The sequence below is a fragment of the Pseudorca crassidens genome, chromosome 15 (genome assembly GCF_039906515.1).
Source record: "Pseudorca crassidens isolate mPseCra1 chromosome 15, mPseCra1.hap1, whole genome shotgun sequence".
NCBI lineage: Eukaryota > Metazoa > Chordata > Mammalia > Artiodactyla > Delphinidae > Pseudorca > Pseudorca crassidens.
The window spans coordinates 37,758,170-37,782,266 of record NC_090310.1 but is presented as its reverse complement, the minus strand read 5'-3'; the positions used below and the strand labels follow the sequence as shown (position 1 = coordinate 37,782,266).

General features: G+C 54.3%; 1 protein-coding gene across 5 annotated transcripts in view; it reads left to right on the top strand.

Annotated features, from left to right (window-relative positions):
* Positions 1–23,536, top strand: part of CRAMP1 (cramped chromatin regulator homolog 1) — a 67,688-nt gene extending 44,152 nt beyond the window's left edge. For 2 of the 5 annotated variants that reach the window (XM_067707086.1, XM_067707089.1), the window contains 15 exons: positions 2,995–3,080; positions 3,543–3,666; positions 4,504–4,585; positions 5,074–6,240; positions 8,595–8,772; positions 10,448–10,629; positions 10,717–10,791; positions 12,813–12,894; positions 13,782–13,886; positions 14,004–14,182; positions 14,939–15,001; positions 15,492–15,738; positions 16,532–16,696; positions 17,628–17,773; positions 19,575–23,536. In XM_067707086.1, coding sequence (XP_067563187.1) covers positions 2,995–3,080; positions 3,543–3,666; positions 4,504–4,585; positions 5,074–6,240; positions 8,595–8,772; positions 10,448–10,629; positions 10,717–10,791; positions 12,813–12,894; positions 13,782–13,886; positions 14,004–14,182; positions 14,939–15,001; positions 15,492–15,738; positions 16,532–16,696; positions 17,628–17,773; positions 19,575–19,739 — 3,046 coding nt within the window. In that variant the 3' untranslated portion in view covers positions 19,740–23,536. Of the gene's footprint in view, positions 1–2,994; positions 3,081–3,542; positions 3,667–4,503; positions 4,586–5,073; positions 6,241–8,594; positions 8,773–10,447; positions 10,630–10,716; positions 10,792–12,812; positions 12,895–13,781; positions 14,183–14,938; positions 15,002–15,491; positions 15,739–16,531; positions 16,697–17,627; positions 17,774–19,574 lie in introns of all 5 variants that reach the window. The other 3 variants (XM_067707087.1, XM_067707088.1, XM_067707085.1) reach the window with 3 other exon arrangements.
* Positions 23,537–24,097: the final 561 nt, after the last annotated feature.

Sequence of the window (24,097 nt, the reverse complement as noted above, 5' to 3'; positions counted from 1 at the left end):
AAATAAAATAAGAAATGAAAGAGGAGAAATAACAACTGATACCTCAGAAATATAAAAAATCATTAAAAAATATTATGAACAGTACATTCCAACAAAATGGACAACCTAGAAGAAATGGACAAGTTTCTAGGTATACATAGCCCACCAAAACTGAATCAAGAAGAAACAGATAATTTGAACAGACCAATCACTGGAAATGAAATAGAATCTGTAATAAAAAAGCTCCCTTAAAACAAAAGTGCAGGACCAGATGGCTTCACTGGGGGATTCTACCAAACATACAAAGAACTTAGACCTATTCTTCTCAAATGCTTCTAAAAGATTGAAGAGGGAACGCTTCCAAAGTCAATCTATGAAGCCACCATCACCCTGATACCAAAACCAGAAAAGACACTACCAAAAAAGAAAATTACAGGCCAGTATCTTTGACAAATTTAGATGCAAAAACTCTCAGCAAAATATGAGCAAACTGAATCCAACAACACATAAAAAAGATCATACATCACCATCAAGTTGGATTCATCCCAGGGTCACAGGATGGTTCAACATATGAGAATCAGTCAGTGCGATTCACCACATCAACAAAAGAAAAGACAAAAACCACATGATCATCTCACTAGATGGCAAAAAAAGCATTTGACTGTCACCAAAGTGGGTATAGAGGGAACATATCTCAACATAATAAAAACCATTTATGACAAACCCACAGCCAGCATAATACCAAACGGCAAAAAGCTGAATGCCTTTCCGCTAAATTCTGGAACAAGACAAGGATGCCCACTCTCACCACTTCTAATTAACGTAGTATTGTAAGTCCTAGCCACAGCAATTGGACAAGAAAAAGAAATAAAAGGTATCCAGATTGGAAGAGGTAAAATTATCATTATATGCAGATGATGGTTAAAATGGCCATACTGTGCAAACCAATCTATAGATTTATTGTGATCCCTATCAAATTACCCACGACAATTTTTCACAGAGCTAGAACAAATAATCCTAAAATTTACATGGAACCACAAAAGACCCAGAATTGCCAAAGCAATCCTGAGGAAAAAGAACAAAGCTGGAGGCATAACTCTTCCAGACTTCAGACAATACTACAGAGCTACAGTAATCAAAACAGTGTAGTATTGGCACAAAAGCAGACATATAGATCAATGGAATAGAATGGAGAGCCTATAAGTAAACCCACACACCTATGGTCGATTAATCTTCGACAAAAGAGGCAAGAATATGCAATAGAGAAAAGACAGTCTCTATAGCAAGTGGTGTTGGGAAAGCTGGACAGCCACATGTAAATCAATGAAGTTAGAACACTCCCTCCCACCATACACAAAAACAAATTCAAAATGGCTTAAAAACTTAAATATGGGCTTCCCTGGTGGCGCAATGGTTGAGAGTCCACCTGCCAATTCAGGGGACATGGGTTCGTGCCCCGGTCTGGGAGGATCCCACATACCGTGGAGTGGCTGGGCCCGTGAGCTATGGCCGCTGAGCCTGTGCGTCCAGAGCCTGTGCTCTGCAACGAGTGAGGCCACAACAGTGAGAGGCCCGCGTACCGCAAAAACAAAACAAAACAAACTTAAATATAAGACACGACACCATAAAACTCCTAGAAGAGAACATAGACAAAACATTTTCTGACATATGTGGAATCTAAAAAACAGTACGAATGAACTTATTTACAATACAGAAACAGACTGACAGACATAGAAAACAAACTTATGGTTACCAGAGGCAGGGGGGTGAGGTGGAGGGATAAATTAAGAGTTTGGGATTAACAGATCCACATTACCATATATAAAGTAGAGAAGGGTTTACTGTATAGCAGAGGGAACTATATTCAATATCTTATAATATTGAAATATACTGTAAGAATCAATAAAGGATGTATATGTGTATAACAGAATCACTTTGCTGTACATCTGAAACTAACACAATATTGTAATTCGATTTTTAAAAAACAGGTAAAAAACAAAGCAGGGTCATAAAAACAATATAGACGGACCTTGAACCTTTCGTAAAACATAAACTTAGGTTTGTTCACCAACCATATGGTGGCTGGCCAACACCTTTTCTTGGTGGCTTGCTCCTCGGAGTTCTGTGGTGTTTTTATTTGGAAGCTCTAGCCAAGATGCATCATTTGTGATTTCCTGTTTTCAAGTGGAACAAGAATGTAGGCTCTCAAAGCAGTGGGACTGCAGGGTCCTTCCCTGTCATTTTTCATAGTTGTCTTGCTCACACTTAATTTGTGTGCCATCTTTTAAAAACAATCTACCTTTATTGAGTATTCCCAAAGCACTCCAAGTGTGTTTCTTAGAGGGAGCTATTTTTCACGGTTTTCATATTCCTTTCATTAGTTAATAGTAGTATTTCTTTAATTTATGTAATCCTAACATTATATAAGTTACTGTCACAGCAGTATTCAGGTAGAGTGTCACCCATATCTGTGGGCCTGCCTGCAGATCAGTGTGGGGAGCACAAGCATGTTGCACTCATGCCTGCTGGCCTCCAATGTCCCGTCCTCTCTGGGCCCCCCTAGTGTGGTTTGCAGAGGGACTGACTGGGGAATGTCACTGACCTGCAGAGGTGGTCACCTAGGGGCGGGTTGAGAGGTCATGTAGAGGTGGGTGAGCCCTTCTGCTCTGGGGACCTGGAGGAGGGGAAGGGGTATTCCTTCTGACGTCCGATTGGGGCTCCAGTGAGAGGGCTCTCGGGGTCACCAGGCAGGAGGGCAGGGTACGTCCTGAACATCAGGTGCCCTCTTTGCAGCATGACGCGTGCTCAGGAAGGTCCAGAGTCAGCTCTGTCGTTTGTCATGTGCATCTGCCTACGATTCCAGGAGCTTCTTGGGGACGTGTGGGGCCCCCTCATGGGGCCGAGCATGAGCCCTGGAGGCCAGGGTGTTTGCTTAGCCGGGGCCCGTAGTTACTGCGCGGGTTGGGAGTGACTTCATTTAGAGGCCTCAGCGCTTCTTTAACACTCCTCTCCCAGGGCCACCACAGTCCGGTACAAAGGGAGGAACCTGCGGATCAAAGCGCCCATGTGCCGTGCCCTGAAGAAGCTCTGTGACCCGGACGGTACGTCAGACACGGGCTGGGCTGGGCCGCGCACCTGGGGCTCACTCCTGTCAGGGAGGCTCGCTGTCTGGCTCCAGCTGGGCTGAGCTGGAACACGGCGGCCGAGCCTGCATGATCCAGTCCTGCCAGCAGCCAGCTCCTGGACCCGAAACCCCGTGTCATAGCGGTGTGTCCTCTCGTGAGTCAAGTCCAGCTCAGAAGTCCCAGCCGTCCTCAACGGAGCATCAGAGGTGTCAGGGCGAGTCTCCCATGGCCGGTCCGCGGCTCTGGTGTAGCAGATGTGCAGCTGGCCACGCTGGCACCTTTAGACCAGGTCCTTGCTGGGGCTCCTGCCAGTCCCACTTTCACTGAGGGCTGTTTGCCCCTTGCTCCTCTCTGGGTCCCTTAGCTGTCTGGCTGAGGACTTCACCTTCTCATCAGGGTCCGTCTGTGCCAGGCTCTCATGGCCCTTTCCTGTTGCAGGCTTGAGTGACGAAGAGGACCAGAAGCCAGTGCGCCTGCCCCTGAAAGTCCCCGTAGAGCTGCAGCCACGGAACAACCATGCCTGGGCCCGCGTGCAGAGCCTCGCACAGAACCCGCGGCTCAGGTAACACGCTATGCGTTTTGGGGGAGCGAGCTGCGAGGGACGGGGCTGGAGGGGAGGTGTTGGGTCCCTGGGTGAGCAGCAGATGCCACTCCAGTACTCTGACACCACCTGGGGGTAGTGTGGGGGATGCCTTTAGATTCAGGTAAAATTCACATAATACGGAATTAACTGTGAGCCCTTTTAAGGGGCCCGGTTCAGGGGTATTGGGTACCTTCACAGTGTTGTACAACTATGACCTCTCTCTAGTTCCAGAAATTTTCAGTCCCCCGAGAGGAAACCCCATGCCCACTAAACACTCACTGTGCATCCTCCTCCCACTCCCCAGGGCACCACTGGTCTACTTTCTGGCCCTATAGATTTGCCCATTCTGACATTTCATGTAAATAGAATCATATACTGGTCCTTTCTGTCTGGCTTTTCTCCGTGAGCATCATGGTTTCAGGGTTCATCCGTGTCGTAGCCTGCATCAGGACTTCATTCCTTCCATGTGTAGTTTTATTTTCTTGGGTTTAATTGAGTCTAGAGCCGTCCTCTTGACCGCACAGGGAGCTGGTAGAAGAGAAGGGTGTGTTGTACCAAGGCCCCTGTCCTGGTTGAGACCTCATACTGTAAAGGGCACTCAGGATCTCTGTTACTTCTTCTTGCAGTTTCTCGTGAGTCTCCTGTTATCTCAAATTAAAGAGTTAGTTTTTAGAAAAGGAGCCAGCGGCTCTACAGGGACATTATGGCTCTGGCCTTGAGACCCCCTGGCATCATCTTCCTGCCACAGCCTCTGGGGCTCCTAGAAGGTACCCTCACATCCCAGCCTCCCATTCCCCATCTGTCTTTTCTCTGTAGGATGATCGTGGAGCTCCATCGAAAGGTCTCCAGCCTCATCGAGTTCCTGAAGCAGAAGTGGGCACTTCATGAAGTGCGAGTTGTATCCTTTTCCTACTTAAAGCTACCCCCAGGCTCTGCAGCACCTGCTGCCTGAGAGTGAAGTCTCCCTCTCAGTCCTGGAATTGCAGCAGGGCCCCCAGGCGTGTAGCAGGTGTGCCATGAGATGGTGTAGAACCAGAACTAAAACCCACAGCCCCTCATCCTCTGGGTTTTGGGTCTGAACCCCCTTTTTGACCTCCTTGCAGTGTTAGAACTCTGTCACAGCAGCCGTCCTTGCTGTAAGTGGCTGCCATCTGGCCCACAGGGTGTGGCCGAAGCATCCCTGCCAGCAGGTTGAACAAAGTGACCGAGGACAGCCCCACACCTCCATCTTCGTGTCCTTGGCTGGCTTGTAGCCCTGCCCAGTTCCCAGCTAGGAGGGTGAGTGTTGGGTGTGGAGCCCGGAAAGAAGGAAGTACTGTCGTGTCTCCCCGCTGGACCTCAGGGTGTGAGCTGCTGCTGCAGGTGGTTCCTTGACGGTGCGCTCAGCGGAAGACGTTTGAGGAGCAGCAGCTGCAGGACTCGTTCATGGAGCCATCGCAGGAGAAGGTGGCACTTCACCTGTTCCCGGGGGAGAACTGCACCCTGACCCCGCTGCCGGGCGTGGCCCGAGTGGTACACTCAAAGGCCTTCTGCACGGTGCACTGGCAGGAGGGTGGCCGGTGCAAGCAGAGCACCAAGGACACCCACTCGCTGCCCCCAGCCCAGATCCTGGGCATCCAGAGCGGGCAGGGCACAGCCAGGGGCCAGCTGAAGTGCCCACGGGGCGGCGCCGAGGCCAAGGGCGGGGGGCGGCCCCCTCCCTCCACCGATGCTTTGCAGAGCTCTGGGGAGAGTTCCCCTGAAAGTGCACCTGGGGAGGGGGCTGCTGCAAGTTTCAGCAGCCCGGATGCCTCTGACAGGCTTCCCCCTGGGCTCCAGGATGCTGGTGGACAGCTTGAGAAGACCCCTGCGGCCGCTGCTGCAGAGGGTGGGGACGGCCCTGCCCGAGAGTCCAGGCCCCTGGCGTGTGCCTGTGGCCAGCTCCCAGACCTGGAAGATGAGCTCTCCCTCCTCGACCCCTTCCCCCGCTATATGAAGTCCTGTCAGGACCTCATCATCCCTGAGCAGTGCCGCTGCGCAGACTCACGGCCTTCAGGGTGCCCCTCCCCAGAGACCCTCATCCCCAGCAGCGCAGAGGTGGCCGACCTCGCCCGGGCCAGGGCACCATCCCCCGTCCGCGTCCCTCCCGGCCCAGAGCCTCAGCCCAGCCCCGGGCTCCAGCCGGACGTTTGCACTAAAGACTTGGCGGACGCGCCTGCGGAGGAGCCCCAGGAGAAGGCGAGCCCCTTGGACCCCCCGCCACCTCAGGGTCAGCCTGCCGTCAAGCCTCCGAAGGACGTCCCTGCCAGCCGGTTCGCCCAGCAGCTCCGCGAGGAGGGCTGGAACCTGCAGACCTCTGAAAGCCTCACGCTGGCTGAAGTCTACCTCATGATGGGCAAGCCCAACAAGCTGCAGCTAGAGTACGACTGGCTGGCAGTGCTGGGCCCTGAGGGCCAGGCCCTGGGAGGGCAGGCCCAGGGCTCCCGGGCCGGCTCCCCGCCTACCACCTTCCACAAGCAGCGCCTCCTCAGCTGCCTCCTGAAGCTCATCTCCACCGAGGTCAACCCCAGGCTGGTAAGTGTGGGTCAGAGCACGGCCCTTTTGGCCCCCCAAGGGCTCGCGGCTGGGTGGCTGGGGTCCAGAGAGGAAAGACCGGCCTTGTGGCAGGTGGTCTGGGGCCCCACAGGCTCCTTGGAGGAGGTGGTCTGGGGATCGCCTTTCGTTCCCTGGAGTGGGCTGCACAGAGCACGTGGTTGGGGCTCCAGTTCCCTGCAGTGCAGGCCCTCGTCCCGTGGGGCTCACACGGGCTGCACCTTGCCCGGCTCCAGAGATGCCACTGAGCCCAAGTATGTGGGCCGAGGGGACAGAGCCTGGGACAGAGGCGCAGAGGTGAGGTGGCAGCCATGGCCAGGAGCCGAGCTGGGCTGGGAGCGTTACAGGTTTCTGCAGCAGGAACGGCGAGGTCGAGTGTGTGCTTTGGAAAGGCCATCCTTGGAGGCCAGTGGGGGTGCAGCTTGGGTGCAGGGAGTGGAGCTGGGAGGGGCTGCGCTGGGTGGGCTGCGCCCAGGAGACCCTGTCAGGAGGTGGGCTGGTTGGAGTGGTCTCAGGTTCCTTGAGAGGCTCCTGTGGGGGGCAGTGGCTGCCATGGCCCAGGGAAAGGGCACCCGGCCAGGTGGGCCTGGCCACGGCTTGTAACTGCCCCCCCACCCCTGCTCCTGGGAGGCCGGCCAGCAAAGCCCACACGTGGGCTGGAAGGTGCTGCAACCGGAAAGTCTAGTCCGCTCTCTGGGCACAAGAGCAGCGTACTGAGGCAGGTCGATCCCGAAAGGTGCGTGTGCACTAGAAGGTGAGGCTCACAAGTTCCAGGAAGAGGCGCCGAAGCTCAGCGTGGTGGCCTCACAGGAGTGGGGCTCGGGTCACAGTCAGAACCAAACTTGAGGTGCGCCCATGTCACCGCTGTGACGGGTACCCGCCTCCTGCTCCCCGAGGCAGACAGCACGTGGTCTGTGTTCTGCCCTTCCCGGAGCCTCTGCCCTAGGCTCCTGCCCACCATCTTCTGGCGGCACTCAGCAGAGCTCATGGTGGGGAAAGAGCGCCACGTGGGACCAGTTCTCGTGGGGGTGGGTGGGGCCCGAGGGCCAGCAGTGGACTTTGGATTCAGGTGTGGATGTGACCTGCGGGCAGGCATGGGCAGTATTGCAGTGACTGGACAGAGATGATGAGTTTAAAACACTTTTTCAAGTTTGGTTTTTGGAGGGGTCAGGAGCAGAGATGGGGGAGACCGGAGCGTGTCCAGACCCCTAGGGAAGGAGGCCAGGCCAGGCCGGCTCCTAAGGATGCGGGAGTTCTGGTACACGGCCGAGGTGCTGGCCTTGGCCTCAGCCTCAACTGGGAGAGGAGAGTAGAGCAAGTTGGAAGTGCAGAGTATGCAGAGCAAGGCGCTCAGATCTGTGGTTCCTGAAGCGGGGTCCCCGGCCAGCAGCCTTGGCATCACCTGGGAACTCGTTAGGGATGCAGGTTCTTGCAGCCCAGGAGATTGTTTTGACGAGACGCCCCCACCCCCATGCCCTGTTTGGTGATTCTGATGTAGCTCAGGTGTGAGAATCCCTTGCTCAAGGCCCCAGGAGAAATAGAGGACCTTGAATTAGAGATGGCCTGCCTGGCCAGGCGGCCCCTCCCTGCGATATCTCTGTAGGTGGGACGCTGACAAACAAGTGCAGCGATGGCTGCCCCGCCCCAGGAGGCTGATGGGCACTCAGGTGGGAGGTGGGGGTGTCGAGATCCAGTGAATGGAGTAGGAAGGGACACAGCAGGGGTCCCAGGGAAAGGAGAAGGTGGGTCAGGCCAGGGCGAAGGGCATGGGAGACACAGAAAGAGGTGCAGGGTAGGTGGGGCTGGGTGAGAGCACGGGGAGTGGGTGCTGGGAAGAACTGAGGGGGCGGGGCAGGACGGTGGAGTCATGGGAGAGAACAGGTGAGTAGAAGGGGTGCCTCTATGGCCGAGGAGCCCAACACTCAGTGACAGCCAGGAGAGTGGAGGCAGCGGCCTCAGGTAGGGGCCCACGAAACCCCTGAGGTGGAGGTTTTGACTAAGCAGAGGACTCCTTGGCTGTGATTGTGTTTGATTTTAGAAATTAATCTGTATTTCCTTCCTCTGACTCACAATCAGAAGAAGCTTTAAGAAGGAGAGTCCCTGTCGCTTGCCACTCAGCCTCCCCTCCCGTCAGTGCAGGGGTACGCTCTGTCCATGCCACCGCAGCAGTGAACGCAGAAGGGCTCCTGGAGGACAGCGGTTGTTCCCCTGAGGGCCTGGGGGCACCAACCTGTGCGTCATGGAGTATGACCCTGGGTCCTTTGCTGTCCTGTCACACTCCACAAGCATTGTTCCGTGCTGAGTTTGGCCAATGTTTTGGCCCGTTTCTGTCCCAGGCTCCAGAAGCGAACACTGGCTCCACGGCCTCAGTGAGGCCCGTCCAGGAGGAGCAGTCGACGACGCCCCCGGGGAAGGTGGTGACTGTCAGCACCCGCAGCCCACGCTGCCCTCGAAACCAGGCTGCCCTCCGTCACGGCAAGACCTTCTCCCCCAGCTCCACACCTTGCTCCTCAGGTGAGGCTCAGACAGCCACAGGCACCCTCCTGGGTCCTTGCTGGGCGTTGCGGGCTACACAGAGCTGAGAGCTCTGGACTGCCTGAGGCCTCGCCCCACTCAGTCAGCTGCAGTCCAGCGGATGGTGTGGGGTACAGAAATCACTGCCTCCTCAAGGGGAGGGTGAGCACAGGGCCCGTCACAGAGGCTCTGGGGTCCTGGGTGCGGGAGCCGACAGGAAACATAGGGGACCCTTGCCAGTCTGGTCACTTTGGGGGATCTGGCTTTGTGAGGTCAACAGCAGCCTCCATATCATGCCGAGTTGGTGGCTTAAAGCATGAGAAAGGTTGGTTCTTTCTGAGTCTTACAGGGGCTGTTTTTCTTTACATCTAAAGTATTAGAATAAAGAAACCTTCAGTTAAAGGATACCCCCGCAGTTGAACACAAGTCTTAGAAAGAAAGATGGGCTTACCTGCTGGTCCATGGTTGTATCTAGGAAGTAATTTAAATTCAGCGTCCTTTTTTGGGTTACGTGGCACATAACCCTAGGATAAACATGACTCGTTTCTCTGAGTCATCAGTTTACTTGCTTAGTATTTTTCTTTTAATAAAACAGGTTGTCATGGCTAGAATAGTTAATTCTGCATGAATTTTAAAGAATAAGCTGCTGTGGTGTCAGGCTCCCCACCTCCTGCAGTTCTTGTTTTCCATTTCCCTCCTGACCTTTATCCTGTTTCCTTGCTGTGGCTCACGAGGGGGCAGCAGCAGACTCTGAATCGGTTGTCTTTAAGGCAAAGGTGCGTTCCTCAGGCGTCAACCAGTGGTGGGCTAGCTGGGAGCCTGTATAGTCTTTGCCGCCTCCCTCTGGCTTTAAAGTTTTGTAATTCTGTGAACTCTTAAATATCCACACTCTTCCTCAATCGAGGATGCTTTTAGCCCAGTGCGCCTGCAGTGCTAGAATCCAGACAGGTGCTTAAAAGACCTGGTCTCTGGACTCTGTGCGTGTTGATTTAACCTCACAGATTTGCAAATAAAGAATAAAGAAAGGGGACCCGTCCCTACCATGAAGTGAGGGTGCTTTGCAGCAGCGCCTATGATGATGAGAACAGCAAGGAGAGTCCCCAGATAGTAGTTCCTAAATAAATATTTTCTGTCTTTTTATCTCTAGGTCTGTTTTCTGTATGATTAGAGATTTAGACCAAGGATCAGCAGACCGTGGTCCACAGCCTGCTTGTTGTAAATGAAGTTTTATTGGCACATGGCCACATCCAGTGGCTCACGTGGCTGCCTTTGTGCTGCAGCCGTAGAGCTGAGTTCAACAGAGACTGTGAGGCCCTCAAGGCTGACTTTTGTTGTCTGTCCGTGTCCAGAGAACATTTGCTGACCTCTGGTCTGCACTAGATGATCTGGAAGGTTCTTCTAGCTCTGAAAAGTCTTTGAAGGTGAATCTGCCCTTCCCACTGAGATCAGAGATCAAGGAAAGCTCTGATCTGCTTACATGGTGGGAACTAGAATTTCAGGGAGAAAGAGAGAAAAGCAGATTTTTACAGCACTGAGATATAGGAAATTCCCTTTAAGGACACCAGAGAAGCCGTCAAGGATTCCTTTCTGATTTTCTTCCCGGTGGAACCCCTCCCATGCGGGAGGCGTTGCTGGGTGAGCGCCATTGTATCTGTTCTCCCTTCTCCTTCCCTAGGTTTGAGAAACCCCCCGAGGCCCCTCTTGGTGGCTGGTCCCTCCAGTGCCGGAAGTGGTGACTCAGATGGTGGCCTTTTTGCTGTCCCGACAACTTTGCCACCCAACAGCCGACACGGGAAGCTCTTCTCTCCCAACAAGGAAACAGAATTGACGTTCCGTCAGCATCTGAACTCCATCAGCGTAAGTGGGGCCCACGCCTCCCTGCTGCTGGCCTGCCCCATGTGTGTGGAGAAAACACTCTCAGGGTCAGTACTGTCTTCCTCACAGATGCAGTCGGATTTCTTCCTGCCAAAGCCCAGGAAGCTGCGGAACCGGCACCTGCGGAAGCCGTTGGTGGTCCAGGTCAGGAGCCCATCCACGTCTGCGTGTGCCTGGCCTCAAGGGCTGGCCTCTCCCTCCCACCAGCTGAGCTGCCCAGGACACGCTAGTGTCCTCCTGTGTCTCAGGTTTTCATGTGAAGTGGGGAGAATCCCTGCCCCTTCTTTTCTTCTTTTTAGCAGGATAAAGTAGTAACAGTGACCCTAACTGTACCTGAAAATAAAGGTAATCTTGGTACAGCATGAAAACCGCTTGCAAAAAAGACAGAAAGTTCTTGGTATTTGGGTTCCAAGGATGTTCCAGATTGGAATATATGTGAGGACGCTCAGAATATCTGTTTATAAGTGTGTAGTAAATGGAAGCAGTTGGCAAGGTATATGGATTGACCAGAGGCCAGACCTCTCCCAAGCTGGTAATGAACTCTGGGAGGACCTGTGGATGCCACCTGCAGACCCAGAGGGGTGATCCAGGGATGAGAGGCACAGAAGAAAGAGGGCATTTTTATTTGGAGGTGAAAAGATAACAGAGGTGAAGCTGAAATAACTATGGGCCTGGAAATTTATGAATGTTTTTGAATTAATGCATAGGTCTCCTTTTGTTAGACTCAGAAATCTCTTCCTCTTTTGGAAGTAATTTATTTAGAAATGAGAGATTGCATGACAGATCTCAGGAAGGAAAATTTATTCCAAGTCCCACAGGTTTTTTTGTGCAGGCTAATTCAATGTTAGGGCATTTAATTTTGGTATATTTGGTTAAATACATTAACCATCCGTCCTGGGCATGGGAGCACACTCCCTGGCTGAGAGGATACCTCACGGCCCAGGGTCGCAGCCATGGTGCCCTCAGCTGCCTGTTGTTGTTTTGTTTGTAAACAGCTTTATTGATATATAATTCACATACCATGAAGCCTACCTGTTTAAAGCGTACAGTTCAGGGTTTTTAGTATATTCACAGGGGTGTGCAGCCCCCACTGCTGTGTCATCACCCCAAACAGAAGCCCGGCCTGTTACCTGCACCGCCCCTTCCTCAACCCTTGAGCCACTTCCTGTCTCTAGGGATCACATAATTTCACATAAATGGAATCACACTTCATATGTGGTTCTTTCACTTACTGTTTTTATAAAAAGTTTCATGGGCATGTGGCCACGGTACTTCATTTCCCTGCTGTCCACGGCTGCTTTCACACCACCGGGGCGCACTTGAGTAGCTGTGACAGAGACCGCGAGGCCCAGAGCCTAAAGGATCTCCCACCTGGCTCTTTCAAAGAGGCGTGAGGCTGGCAGGGGACACCAGGGCCTGTCACCTCGTGTACAGTCACCCTGTTGCCTTGCGGCACCTGGTAGACCCTTGGGGAGCCCCAGTGGGGCGAAAGCCCAGCTGTACGCCCAGAGCTGCAGTGCCTCTGGACACTTTCAGCCTGAGAGATGCTTTCTGTCAGTGCTTCACCTCAACAGCTAACAGTGTTGGCAGTGAACTCCATTTCCTCTTAGGTGGTAGTCGTCACACCATGAAGGCGCCCTGAGCACATTGGGACCTGATGTTTCACACATGGGAGCCCTGGGCGTGTGACAGGGAGGAGCAGGCACCAGACCGTGGATGGGGTGGAGAGCCGCATGGCCTTGGCCCCCTGCGATACAGGCGGCAACTTGATTTTGTTCACCCAAACAAGGGATATCTCGTAACAGTCCATATCAAGTGGTTATAAATATTTATAGGACTAGTTGCATTCCAGCCAAATCCAGATGTTCTAGATAAAAGGTGGATTGTTCTGACATTCCCCCAGTTTTCCCTGGGGAGCTTCAATTCCCTAGGTTCTTTTTAGAGAGAACCCAGTGTTTAGGGGTCTGGGGTCTACAGAGCACAGCCATCCTCAGACTGTCTTGGAAGCCCTTGTGTCAGCAACTCTAGAACCAGAACCCCCATCTGGCTACACTCAGCTTCCTCTTCTCTAGAACATTCCTTTACAATCCAGCACTAGTTTCCTGGGTGATTTTCGGTATTGGGGTCTTTCCATCACCTGAATATTGCCAATTTTCCCTCCACAGAGAACACTGCTTCCTAGACCGTCTGAAAACCAGTCCCACAATGTCTGTTCCTTCTCCATCCTGTCGAATTCTTCCATAACTGGTAAGTGCCGGGGCTTCTCAGGGAAGCTTTCGCTCCTTACGTGCGCGGCCCCGTCTTTGGGAATTGCAGGCATTTGTTTCTGTGGCCCTTTGAATGACATTTCAAGCCTTCCTGGGTCTGTTCTATCAACATGGGCAGCGGTGTGGGCAGGCGTGGTCCCCTGACTGGTGGTCCACAGGCAGCTTCCTCCCAAGGTGGGCTCATACGGCCCTGGTTGGGGTGCTCCGCTTGGTTCAGTTTAGAGAAGGGTCTGTGGTCCACCCCATCCATGACATATTCTTGTCAGGCGTTTTATGGATCAGACGTGTCCTTAGGGTGTGCGACTCACGCTTTCATTTGGTCTGTAAGCTCAGTGGGGCCCTCACACTTTGCAGTAAATCTTACACAGTGAGACTCCTTCAGTGAAACACACATTCCATGACTTACCTTTTTATCAGTCTTGATTTTCACAAGACCCAGACAATTGCTCATTCTCACACCTACTTTTCAGTGGCAGCCTGCCAGGAAGGAGCCCGCTTGCAGAGGCAGCACCTTGATCCTAGTCTGGTGCTCTGACCCCCTCAGAGGAGCCTGTAGCTCAGCTCAGGTGTGACAGACCCTTAAAGGGCTGTTCCCGTGGGCTGACAGTAGTGACCACAGCCATTCAGCAGCCCCCAGGAAGCGCAGTGGTGCCGCTGTCACGGGCGACAGTGCTTTCTCCCCACCGGGGCCCTGTGTGACCATTAACTTCCCCAAGTTAGCAAGTGTTGGGACGTTTGGTGGTTTCCAGCTCGGCTTCCATGATCCGGACGGTGGCCATGAAGGGGAGCTCGTGCAGCCCCCGCCGTGTGGCAAGAGGCCATCAGCTCATGTGCCTGACGCGTCTGCTTCCACTCTCATCCTCACAGGGAGAGGCTCCTTCCGGCCCATTCAGTCCTCCCTGACCAAAGCGGCTCTGTCCCGGCCGATTGTGCCCAAGGTCCTGCCACCCCAGGCCCCAGGCCACCTGGCCAGTAAGTCTCTGCGACTCTGCCCTGGCATGAAAATGAGGCCTGCACATGGGCTGTCCCCTCTGGGGCGCGTTTCAGGACGTCAGGAGACAAAGACTTGCACGTTGCTTCTGTTGCCAGGCGCTATCGACTTAGCAGCTAAAAGCGCCGGCATCATCCCTGGGAGCCCCCTCCCCGTCCTGGATGCCGATGGCTTGTCTGGCATCTCCCCGCTGTCTTCAGATGAGGTGACGGTGACTGTCTCGGGGCAGGACTCCACCGGCACCCACCAGAATGGAGACCCCATCCCCGCTGTAGGGGTGAGTGTGTTTAGAAGGGCTTCTCTGAGCTGCCACCAGCTTTGGGGATGGGACGGTCAGTCTCCAGTCCTGGTTTGAAAGCCAAGGCCATGAGCTGAGGTCGTGCTGGACTCCAGCTCTGCCTCTGGAGGGGACGGGCCTGCTGAGCGAGAGGAGCGTCACTGAACAGGGAAGTCTCAGCCTGAGTGAGACCATGTGGCGCAGCGGGTGGGGTGGGCTTGCCATGTGACCCAGGGAATCCGCAACTAAGATGGGCATGGAGGTCTGCCCGCAGTGAAGGTAGCCGGCCTGAACAGGAGGTCTGCCTGCAGCGAAGGTAGCCGGCCTGAACAGCAATGTCACCAAGTTGGCTGTCAGTCCACCCCTGACTCCCTGCTACTTGGCTGCTGCTTCAGCGGGCCCTGCTCTGCAGCCCCGCCAGCACTCCAGCTCCTCTGATTCCTCCACCTGTTTGAGGGCTGCCTGAGGTGGGCAGGGCAGGCGGCCACTTAGGACTGCAGAGCCCAGCCCTGCCTGAGGACCCTGAGGTCGACCTCTTGCTAGGACTGGAGTTGATTGTGAATTGACAAATGGTCTCAAGTTTGGGGATGTGGGGGCGCACATTCTGAGAGCAATGGGCTTTCCTGTGCTCCCAGGGAAAGCTCTCCAGCCTACACCCCCGTGCTCCTGCCTGTTAGGAGCCGTGGGGTGGATGGCACTCCTCAGGAGCCAGGTGCTGGACCAGCGCTCACTGGCATATTCCTGGTGTTCTCGTAGGGCACAAGCGACCCGTTCATCAGTGTCCCCTCGAGGCAGGAGACGGTGGCAGACGGTTTCCAGGTAGAGTGTGCTGTTGGCTGCTGAGCAAAGTAGCTGCCCCAGGACCTCGTCCAGCGCTGGGCCCTACCCTCGTGGTCCTGCTCGTGGGCCCGGGCTTCCTCCTCATGATGCCCAGCGACCGTCCTTCCCCGCACCTTGCCTCCTTGGTGCACATGCGGCTCCCATCTCAGGCTTCCTTTCTCCCCTCTCGGGCTGGCTGATTGAGACACAGTTCTGGAAGGACTAAGTTTTCTGGGCCGGGTAGGAGGAGGTCATCAGCTGGGGGTGGAAGCAGATCCAGGCCACCTCGGCCCGGCCTCCCAACTGTGCCATCCCTCAAGGGTTTCAGGAGAAGGAAGTTCCCTGAGTGTGTTTCTCGCTGGATGGATGAGTGACCGCTGGGGTCACTGCGTCTCTGTTGGTGTCCCCATCACTCAGTCACTGCTCTGCGGGACCAAGGTTGCTTTTTCATTGCTTGGTATGGACTGTCTGCTCTGTCGTGTCTCAACAGTATCTGTCTCCGCAGAACTCGCCCGTTCTCTCCTTATCCGAGCTGTCCAAGGCTCCTCTCCACAATGGGCTCTCCACACCGTTGGCCTCGTCGGAGGCCTCCAGCACCCGGCTCTCTCCGCCCAACGTCTCTGCTCTGCTGGACATCTCCCTGCCCGGCCCGCCCGAGGACGTGCTCTCGCAGGGAGAGCCCGCCACGCAGATCAGCGACTCCATCATCGAGATCGCCATCAGCTCCGGCCAGTACAGTAAGGAGCAGGGTGCCTCTGCACAGCCCTCCTGGAGTCAGTTCTCCCAGGGGCCTTGACCTCCCACCTGAGTGTTTGCCAGCCTCCAGGCACCTTGCTGTCCAGCTGTCCTGGGTGTTGAGCCTCTGCACCTACAAGGCACTGCCCAGCCTTGGCAGGGGGAGTGCAGGCGGACAAGGCCTGTACAGGACCTGAGCCTGTTTGTGGTCTGGCAGGGCTGCCCCTGGCCTTGGGAGATAGAGCGGGCCCACGAGGCGTCTCCAGCCTGGGGATCAGGCGGGGCCGTTTCCTTGTCAGTTCTGAACCTGGGTTGGACACCTGCGGGGTTGTGGGTTTTAGGAGGGGTTGGACTGGTACCTGTGGGCCTTGGCTCCCCGAGCCTGTGGGGATGGTGCTGTGGGGCAGCGGTATGGTGGGCGCCAGCTGGTAGAGTTCAGACCGTGGATTCAGAGCTAATAGCTGGCAGCGTGTGGCCGTGGGCTGGTCACCGGCTCATTAGAGCCTGTTCTCCTTAGCAGTGTGTTGGGAGCCGCGGACATCTTGCAGGGCTGTCGTCAGCAGCAGGAGAGGGTGTAGGTGACGCCCTCAGCACAGGGCCTGCCTCCATCCACTGTGGCCAGTGTCATTCTCTGAAGATGGGCACGGGTCCCTACTGTTGGGGGGCCCAGTGGGGTCCTGGGCCTCCCAGTTCAGCCGCGCATGCCACGCCACTCCATGGCCTTCTTGGTGGCAGGTGGGGGAAGTGGGGCTGTTCACCCCACATGTCGGCTCTGACCCAGATTTTGGTTGACAGGTGAAGGAGTCCCTCTTTCTCCAGCAAAACTGAACGGCAGTGACAGTTCCAAGAGTCTCCCCTCCCCGTCCAGCAGCCCCCAGCCAGACTGGATCGCCTCCCCGACCCACGACCCCCAGTGGTGCCCCAGCGACCCCACGGACTCCTCACTCAGCAGCTTGTTTGGTGAGTCTCTGTGGAGGGCAGCCGGAACAAGCAGGGCCAGAGTCTGGACTCTCCACGCTCCTGGCAGAGGGCCCCTCCAGGGCTGTTCCTTGGTATTTAGGGGTTTTTTCTGCATCAGTTACATGTGGGAAAGTGCCCAGGCCCCAGTGTGCAGGTCACTAGGCTTTGGCAGATGTGTAAACCCCGTAACCATGGCCACGTCCATCCTGCGGTCAGTCCCTTGTGCCCCTCCCCGCAGGCTCACTGACAAGGGCAGGGTGGAAGGAGCTGGCGTGTTGTGCCCTCTTTGCTCCCCTCCTTCTGTTCTGTGGTGGCACGGCAATGACAGATCGGAGCCTTCACAGGATGTGTTCATCCTCGTCACCACCGGTGCCTGTGGGACAGGAAGGGGCTGTTAGGGAAAGACGCACCAGCTTTGGTTTCCTGCACAGAGGAGTTTCTGAGGCACATCTGGGGTCCGTGCACTTTGCATTTGTAGAGAGCAGCCAGGGTGTGCACCCTGGCGTGGGGCGTGCTGTTTGCTGACCAACTGGGTCAGCACCGTGTGGGAGCACCACACCTGAAGGCCCCGAACAAGCCGGGGCTCTGGTCTGGGTGGTGCGGGAGAGCCAGCCCCCAATGCACATTGCCTGCTCAGAAAGTCACAGAGAGCAGTGCAGCCTCTGCAAAGTCGAACAGAAATCATGAGAAATTGGAAACAACCTTACATTGAGGTAGCAGTGGTGACCAGACAGTGGAACACTGTGGGGCCCCTAGAAAAATGAGATAGACTTTCCCAAGGCTCACCATGGGAGGAAAGGCAGGTATGGCCTGATGCCTCCGTCTGGAGCACCGTGCCCATGCAAGCAACGAGATGCCTGCAGGGCCCAGCCGGGCCTCCCTGGACCAGTCCAGGCCTAGCCAGCTCAGGGCCCCTCCTTCCTCTCTGCAGCGAGCTTCATCTCCCCAGAGAAGAGCCGGAAGATGCTGCCAACCCCTGTCGGAACCAACAGCGGCACCTCCCTTCTGGGCCCCAGCCTGCTGGATGGCAACTCTCGCGACTCGTTTGTGTCCCGGTCCCTGGCTGATGTCGCCGAGGTAAGCGCACGACCTTTCCCCCAAGCCTGGGTGCCAGCCTCCATCCCAGAGCTGCCAGACCCTCCGGCAGACCCGTGTGGTTACTCAGAACTGCTCACCAAGATTTACATGTCAGGAGCCGTCATGGACAGAGCCCAGCCTCTGACTGCTCCTGAGAGGGAATCTCTGCCAGTACTGGCCCGGCATTTGTCCCACTGGCAGCAGGTGACAGACCCTGAGTCAGGGCTGAGCCCGGGGCTCTGAAGGCAGCTCTGGGTCTTGTGTATCCTCCACCAGCTGTGTGACCTCGGGCAGGGACTCTGTGTCCCCCTGCTCAGTCTCCTGATCTGCAGAGGAGAAGAGGCAGTAGTGGCGGTGCCATCGTTGCTGCCACCTGACAGAGGGGACCCTTGAGCAGCATCTTGGTGTCGTTGCTCGTGGCTGACCTGCAGAATGGAGGGAGGGCTGCTGCAGAGGCTCCTCTGCGATCATGTGATGACCCGGGAGTCATGCTGTGGCAGTGTGTCACCCCCATGTTCTGCCTGGAATGCAGCATCCCTCTTTTCTTTGTCCAGGCCGCTGCCTCACACAACCACCCAGGCCTCCATCCCACTAGGTTTGAGTGGTATCTGTGGGCAAGTAGGGCTGAGGGAGTGAAGACGGGTACATTTAACTAAGACTCCAGGCGTGAAGTAACAGGTACTGTAGGAGTTTAGACAGAGGCTGTGCTGAGTGGAGAACCTAAGTCTAGAATGCCCCTGGCCCAACCCCCAGCTCATTGTTGAAGTCCTAGAGCAGCATCTCCCCAACACCGGCTCCCTGGGCTGTCGAGGCACTTGTGGGGGGCCCTCGAGCATTTCATAGTCGATACTCGGGGGGAACCTGGATCAAACAAAGCTCACACAGCTGCTTCCCAGGATGCCTCAGCTTCTCGGTGTCCAGACGTAAATCTCGAGATCCGAGGGGATTTTGAAAACAAATTTCAGTTTTTTTGAAATTTCTTGTAGTTAAAAAGTTTAAAGTTCAGTCCATCCTGTGCTCTACTCAGAATTTTCCGAAGGCTTCTCATCTGTATTTGTTCATTACATCAAGCAGTTTGTTAATGAATATTAATTGAGGGCCTACTAGATGCCGGGCACTGCTACAGGCCCAGAATGGACAAATTAAAGGCCCCATCCCCATGAGGCCGACAGTCCGGTGCTGGAGGTGCGGGAGGAGACAGTAAACTCCCTGGCTCTGCCCACAGGACAGTCCTGATGCGTGAGGCCCCACTGTGCAAACTCTGGTCTCCTCTACTCTCTGCCTTACTCACTGTCACATCCACCATCTTTCTTATTTCTTGAACAGCCGGCTGTTCCCACCTTAGGGCCTTTGCACCTGCTGTTTCTTCTCACGGGAATGTGCTTCCCTCGTGGCTTTACATGACTTGCTCCCACACTTCTGCTCACACCCCGCCTCAGAAAACCCTCCTCTGACACGCAAGCCCGTGGCAAACTCTCTCCTCCACTTCTGTCTCCTTCAGGCCACCCCACAGTCCCTAGTTCTGCTGCCTTCCCTCTGCCTCTCTGTCCACTGACCGTCCTCCCCGGGGACCCACCACTCTGACCCGACAGCTGGGCGGCCGGGCTCACAGTGCATACTTGTCCACAGAGCGAGTGTTCGCAGTGATGGAGGTGATTCTGAGGTTGTCCCTGTAGTGCGGGGGCCGCTGTTACGTGGCCGCCGGAGGGACTCTCACCCTCATTGTAGAGGGAGTTGCGCTTAAGTCTGGCCGTGGTGGCCAGCTGCATGCTCACTCGTCTCCCCGTGTCCTCTCCCACAGGTTGTGGATTCCCAGCTGGTGTGCATGATGAACGAAAACAGCATCGATTACATATCCCGGTTCAACGATCTGGCCCAAGAGCTGTCCATCGCTGAGCCTGGCCGCCGAGAGGTTCTGTTTGATGGCGGTGGAGGTGGCCCCCCGGTCGGTGACCTGTCCCAGTGACTGTGCCTCATGGCTGGGGCAGCCCGGAGGCTGCAGAGGACAGCTTACGGGGTTGGTGGTCCTCGAGCATCATAGGGGTAGCCCTCTTTAGAAGAGAGAAAACATAAATCAAGCCTGGACTCCCAGGAGACAGTCTGAACAGAGGCACCTCTGCACCCAGAACGTGCAACGTGCACACAGCCATGTCCCAGCAGGCCGAGGCAGTGGTGGCCAGGCGATGAGGGAGCGTCCTCAGCAAGGCCAGTGTCAGATGTGGCCCTGGCGTCGGACCCACCCCCTGCCAGGAGCATGTGTTAGGGTCTGCATGGTACCCACGCTTCTGCCTCGGTCATTGTGTCAGACGTTTCAGGGTGTTTTCTTTCTGAGAGAAAAGAGTGGTGGGCCTGGCTGTCGTCGTTATGGCCTGGGAGCTGTGACCTCCTGCTCTCTGCAGGGAGGCTCCAGGGCATTGCTGCCTTCTTTGCGCCAAACCCACTCCCTGCTTCAGTTTTTCCCTCTGCAATGCGAGGACGAGGAGGACAGCTGGGCATGACCTGAGACAGCGGGCACTGCAGAGGACACTCCAATCATGGGGCAGTGGGAGGGTCCCAGGTCAGTGCAACTGGTGCCATCTCCCCAGAAATCCTGACCATGGCCTAGTGCTTCCTCATCTGGAGCTTTTGTTCTGACTGACTCAACAGGAAGGGGGAAAAGAATCATGTCTTATGCGGGTTGTGTGGACTTTTTAAAAAATCCCGCTAAGCAGGTCAGAAAATGCTTTTCTCGTATTTTGAGAATTAGGAGACATTGGAGAGGAAGAACAGGGTTCCTGTTTGGTTGGTTTCTTCCCCGCGTCTATCTGCACACTTCTTCTCGGTGACCTGAGATGTTATTTCTCTCTATTAGGGTGATCCCCAAGCGCTCATTTGACTACAGATAAGACTTTCCTGATGATCTTGAACTTCTGACATGTTTCTGCCTAGCATTTTGGACAGATGCCATTTGCAGGGAAAGTTCTCTCTTCCTTTCCTTGGCATCAGTGCAGAGTATGCCCCAATGCATATGTCTAATCCCTTGCTTGTATTTCTGCCTCATGGTCTCCTGTTTCTCTTCCTGCTGTTCAGGGAATCCAGGCAAGGGTCAGACATCACGCGCAGTCAGGGTGCACTGAAACCACATCCCTCTGGTGTGCTCCTTGAGCCTCCTCGGATGACCAGCCGTCACCATCTCGGGTAGTGCAACATCCAGTCTTTCCCCAGAATGGAGTTAACACAGCTCCTCTGCCTTCTCAGCCTTGCAGGGCCAAACACACAAACCACCATCCAGGCACACCTATGTGGCTGGGCACCAGTGCTGTGGTGTTGGGGCACCACCCCACCTGCTGCTTACCCCTGCCCGGCAGCTGCAGTCAGTGTGGCTTCTTGAATCCGCCCCAGCCCACTACTGTTAGTGTTCATCACCTTGCCTCTCTCCCAGCTCACTGTGGACCGGCAGCCTTCGAGGCCAGCTGGGCCCTCTCCTGTGGTTCCTCCCCCTGCCCGCCCACCCCCCCCCGCCCCCCGCGAAGAGATGAGCCAGTGTGCAAGGAGAGGGGAAGGTCCTTTGCGAGTACAAGCAGAAGGGCCGCTCTTGATCCTGCCGCCTCCCCAGCGTGGTCAGCTGCTCCAGGCTGCAGGCCGGGTTGTCCCCTCCAAGCTGCAGAGGAAGCGGGACAGTGGCTTCCAGGCGATAGCTTCCTTCCTTCCTCTCCAGCTTTCCTCAGAGCTCTTGCCTGTCATGTGGCCTCCCTCTTTCAGATCTGGATTTAGGCACAAACATCACTAAGAAAAGCCTGTGTGGGCAGCCCTCCTGGGCTCTTGAAAAAACAGTCCCAAAGCTCTGGAGGTCTGAAAGAAAGGGATGTGGTACCACTTTAAGAGAGATAGACAGCAGTATTTGAGTCCAGAGTCTCTTTAAACTAGCTTGTGTTTTGTAATCAATGTATCAGCTTCCTGAAATTAGCACCTTATTGAGCCAAACAAGATCAGTAGGTCTGTCTCTGGGCATCCGACCCGGTTAGATCCACAGTGGATCAGGCCAAGGTTAGGCCACTGCCAGCTTTCTTGTATTCCCACTGTCTGGGACCGGAGATGCCAAGTAGCATTACTGCATCAATGCGGGGGGCAGTGCCCAGTGGCAGTGGGCACTGTGCCAGGGACAGTAGCGATCCCGAGCTGCTTATCCATCAGGGGACACCCCACAGTAGTCTGGTCGGTAGGTTGGCACCTGTCACCTGGTGGACGTCCAGCAGGAGGAAAACTCTGGAGATCTGGATAAGACTTTGTCGGCCGTTTATTCAGCAGCATGTCCCTCTTGGGTCTCCCACACAGACTCCATTTGGGAGTAGCTGACTGCCCAGTGTCATCCAGTGGGGAGGTGAGTTGCGGAGGAGAGTGGACTGACTCTTCTCAAACCTTTAATAAAGCTGACATGATTTCAGAGAACCCTGCTTCTCTAGCAACCAGACAGGTATAAGCATTTGCCTGCCATATTAAGGAAAAATGGTGTCATCTGTAGCATTAAAATGATGGATGCCTTTTCTCCCAACCTAAATGATTATATATGTATGAAAATAAGCAACTGTTATGTTAAAGGCTGGAATTTTTCAAAAGACCCAAGCAGAGACACCTCCCACTTCTGCGTCTCCCTCTGCCCTTCCAGCGGAAGTTGTGATAGTGTCAGTATACACCTGTGGCTTCCTTTGTGCATTTGAGCATGTTGTGATTAAGACCAGGTCAGTTTCTCAGAAAAATCTTCCCCTAGTCACTCTAACGTTGTTAGGGATCTTTTTGCTGATTCATCTCTTCTAAAGATTGAGACTGAATATCTTCGGTCTCAAGGGAGTTGTTTTTGCCTTGATTCTTCATTGTGAATATCCAGTGATGAGCATTCCATTCTTCAGAAGGTGCAGAGGCAAGTTGAAGTTCGTGATTCCACATAAGGTTCGTGATGGCATTTTTCTCATCCCTCTGTGTCTTCTGGGCGTAGGGTACTTGCTCAGGGAGTGGGGGTATTTGGAACCATTTCATCGGTTCATCCACTTGCTTTCCCACCTCAGTCCCATTCTCTAGCATTCTTTACCATAGCCTCATTACTGGTGGTGTCTTTTCAGTTTAATAGCATCTTTAACTAGATCACACCATTGAATCCAAACATGTACAAAGAACAGTCATAGAATAAAAGACACTTGAAACAAGTGGAGGAGGAAAACAGCAGTTGCTTTTTCTTTTTCTTTTAACATTGAGATCTATCAGATGCATTTAGGAGGTAATATGGCACTTTGTCTTAAGAAAAAAAAGAAAGAAACCCACAGCAAACCTTTCCTGACTTGTCAAAACTCTCCTAATCCTACAGTAACTTGTAAGTCGTGTTAGGTGAGGTAAGTCTTGGAAGCACTACAGTAGCCCATGCCCTTTGTTCTGTAACAGGATAACCGGCTCTAGAGCTTCTGGGCAGCAGAACTTATTGCTGTTTTTTATAATAATCGTTAAGCCATATCATCTAAGGTTTTCGGCTTGAGATGTGAATTTGTTTTATAGATTATAAATATACATATACAGTGTATGTATAAAGCAGAATGCCTGTCCTTCCTGATTATTTTTTGTACCATATTGTAAATTATATTATTTATTCTTTATCAATTTGGGGAATAAAAGGTGTTTGGTTATTTAATATAATAAACAAAAGCTGTTAAACTTCTTATGTTTAAATTTCCAGTTCAACTTGTAAATCTGTTTTTATTATTGTGCATAAATACATACTAATACTTGATCTAATAATTACTGTTTCTGCTTTTTTCTTTTTAAGTGTGCACTTTGCAAACAGCCCAAGTGGCTCTCATCTGGTGAGATCTCAGAGGAATCGATGGGCTGTCCACAGTGTAACTGAGCAACAATACAATGCTGAATGTGTTTGTTTTTTTGAGCTAGAAATCAGACAGCTGGCATAGTTTATCCCTTGCCTCCCATTTCTGAGTTAGTGTTCTTGCCCCCACGACGTGCAGGACAGAGGAACTGCGATTCCGTTTCCTTTGGCCACGTATCGACGTGCCATTGACTGGCTGGCGAAAACCAAGCGTCTCCGGACAGGCTGGACCCAGCTCGGTGCTGCTTGGTGCCGGCACGGCAGACCCGGGAGGCGGGCGGGAGGCCCCCGCGGGGCTGCGGGGAGTTTCGGCCAGGTGCCCGGATAGTGCCCGACCCCGCCCACCTCGGGGGAGTGGGGAGGGACAGTCCCCCGCCGGGTTACTGCCCAATGGCGGCGCCCGGCGCCGTGAGCGGTACCTGTTCTCACCAATCGGCCGCGAGCGCGGCGCAGGCCTCACCAAGCTTCCGTCTCGT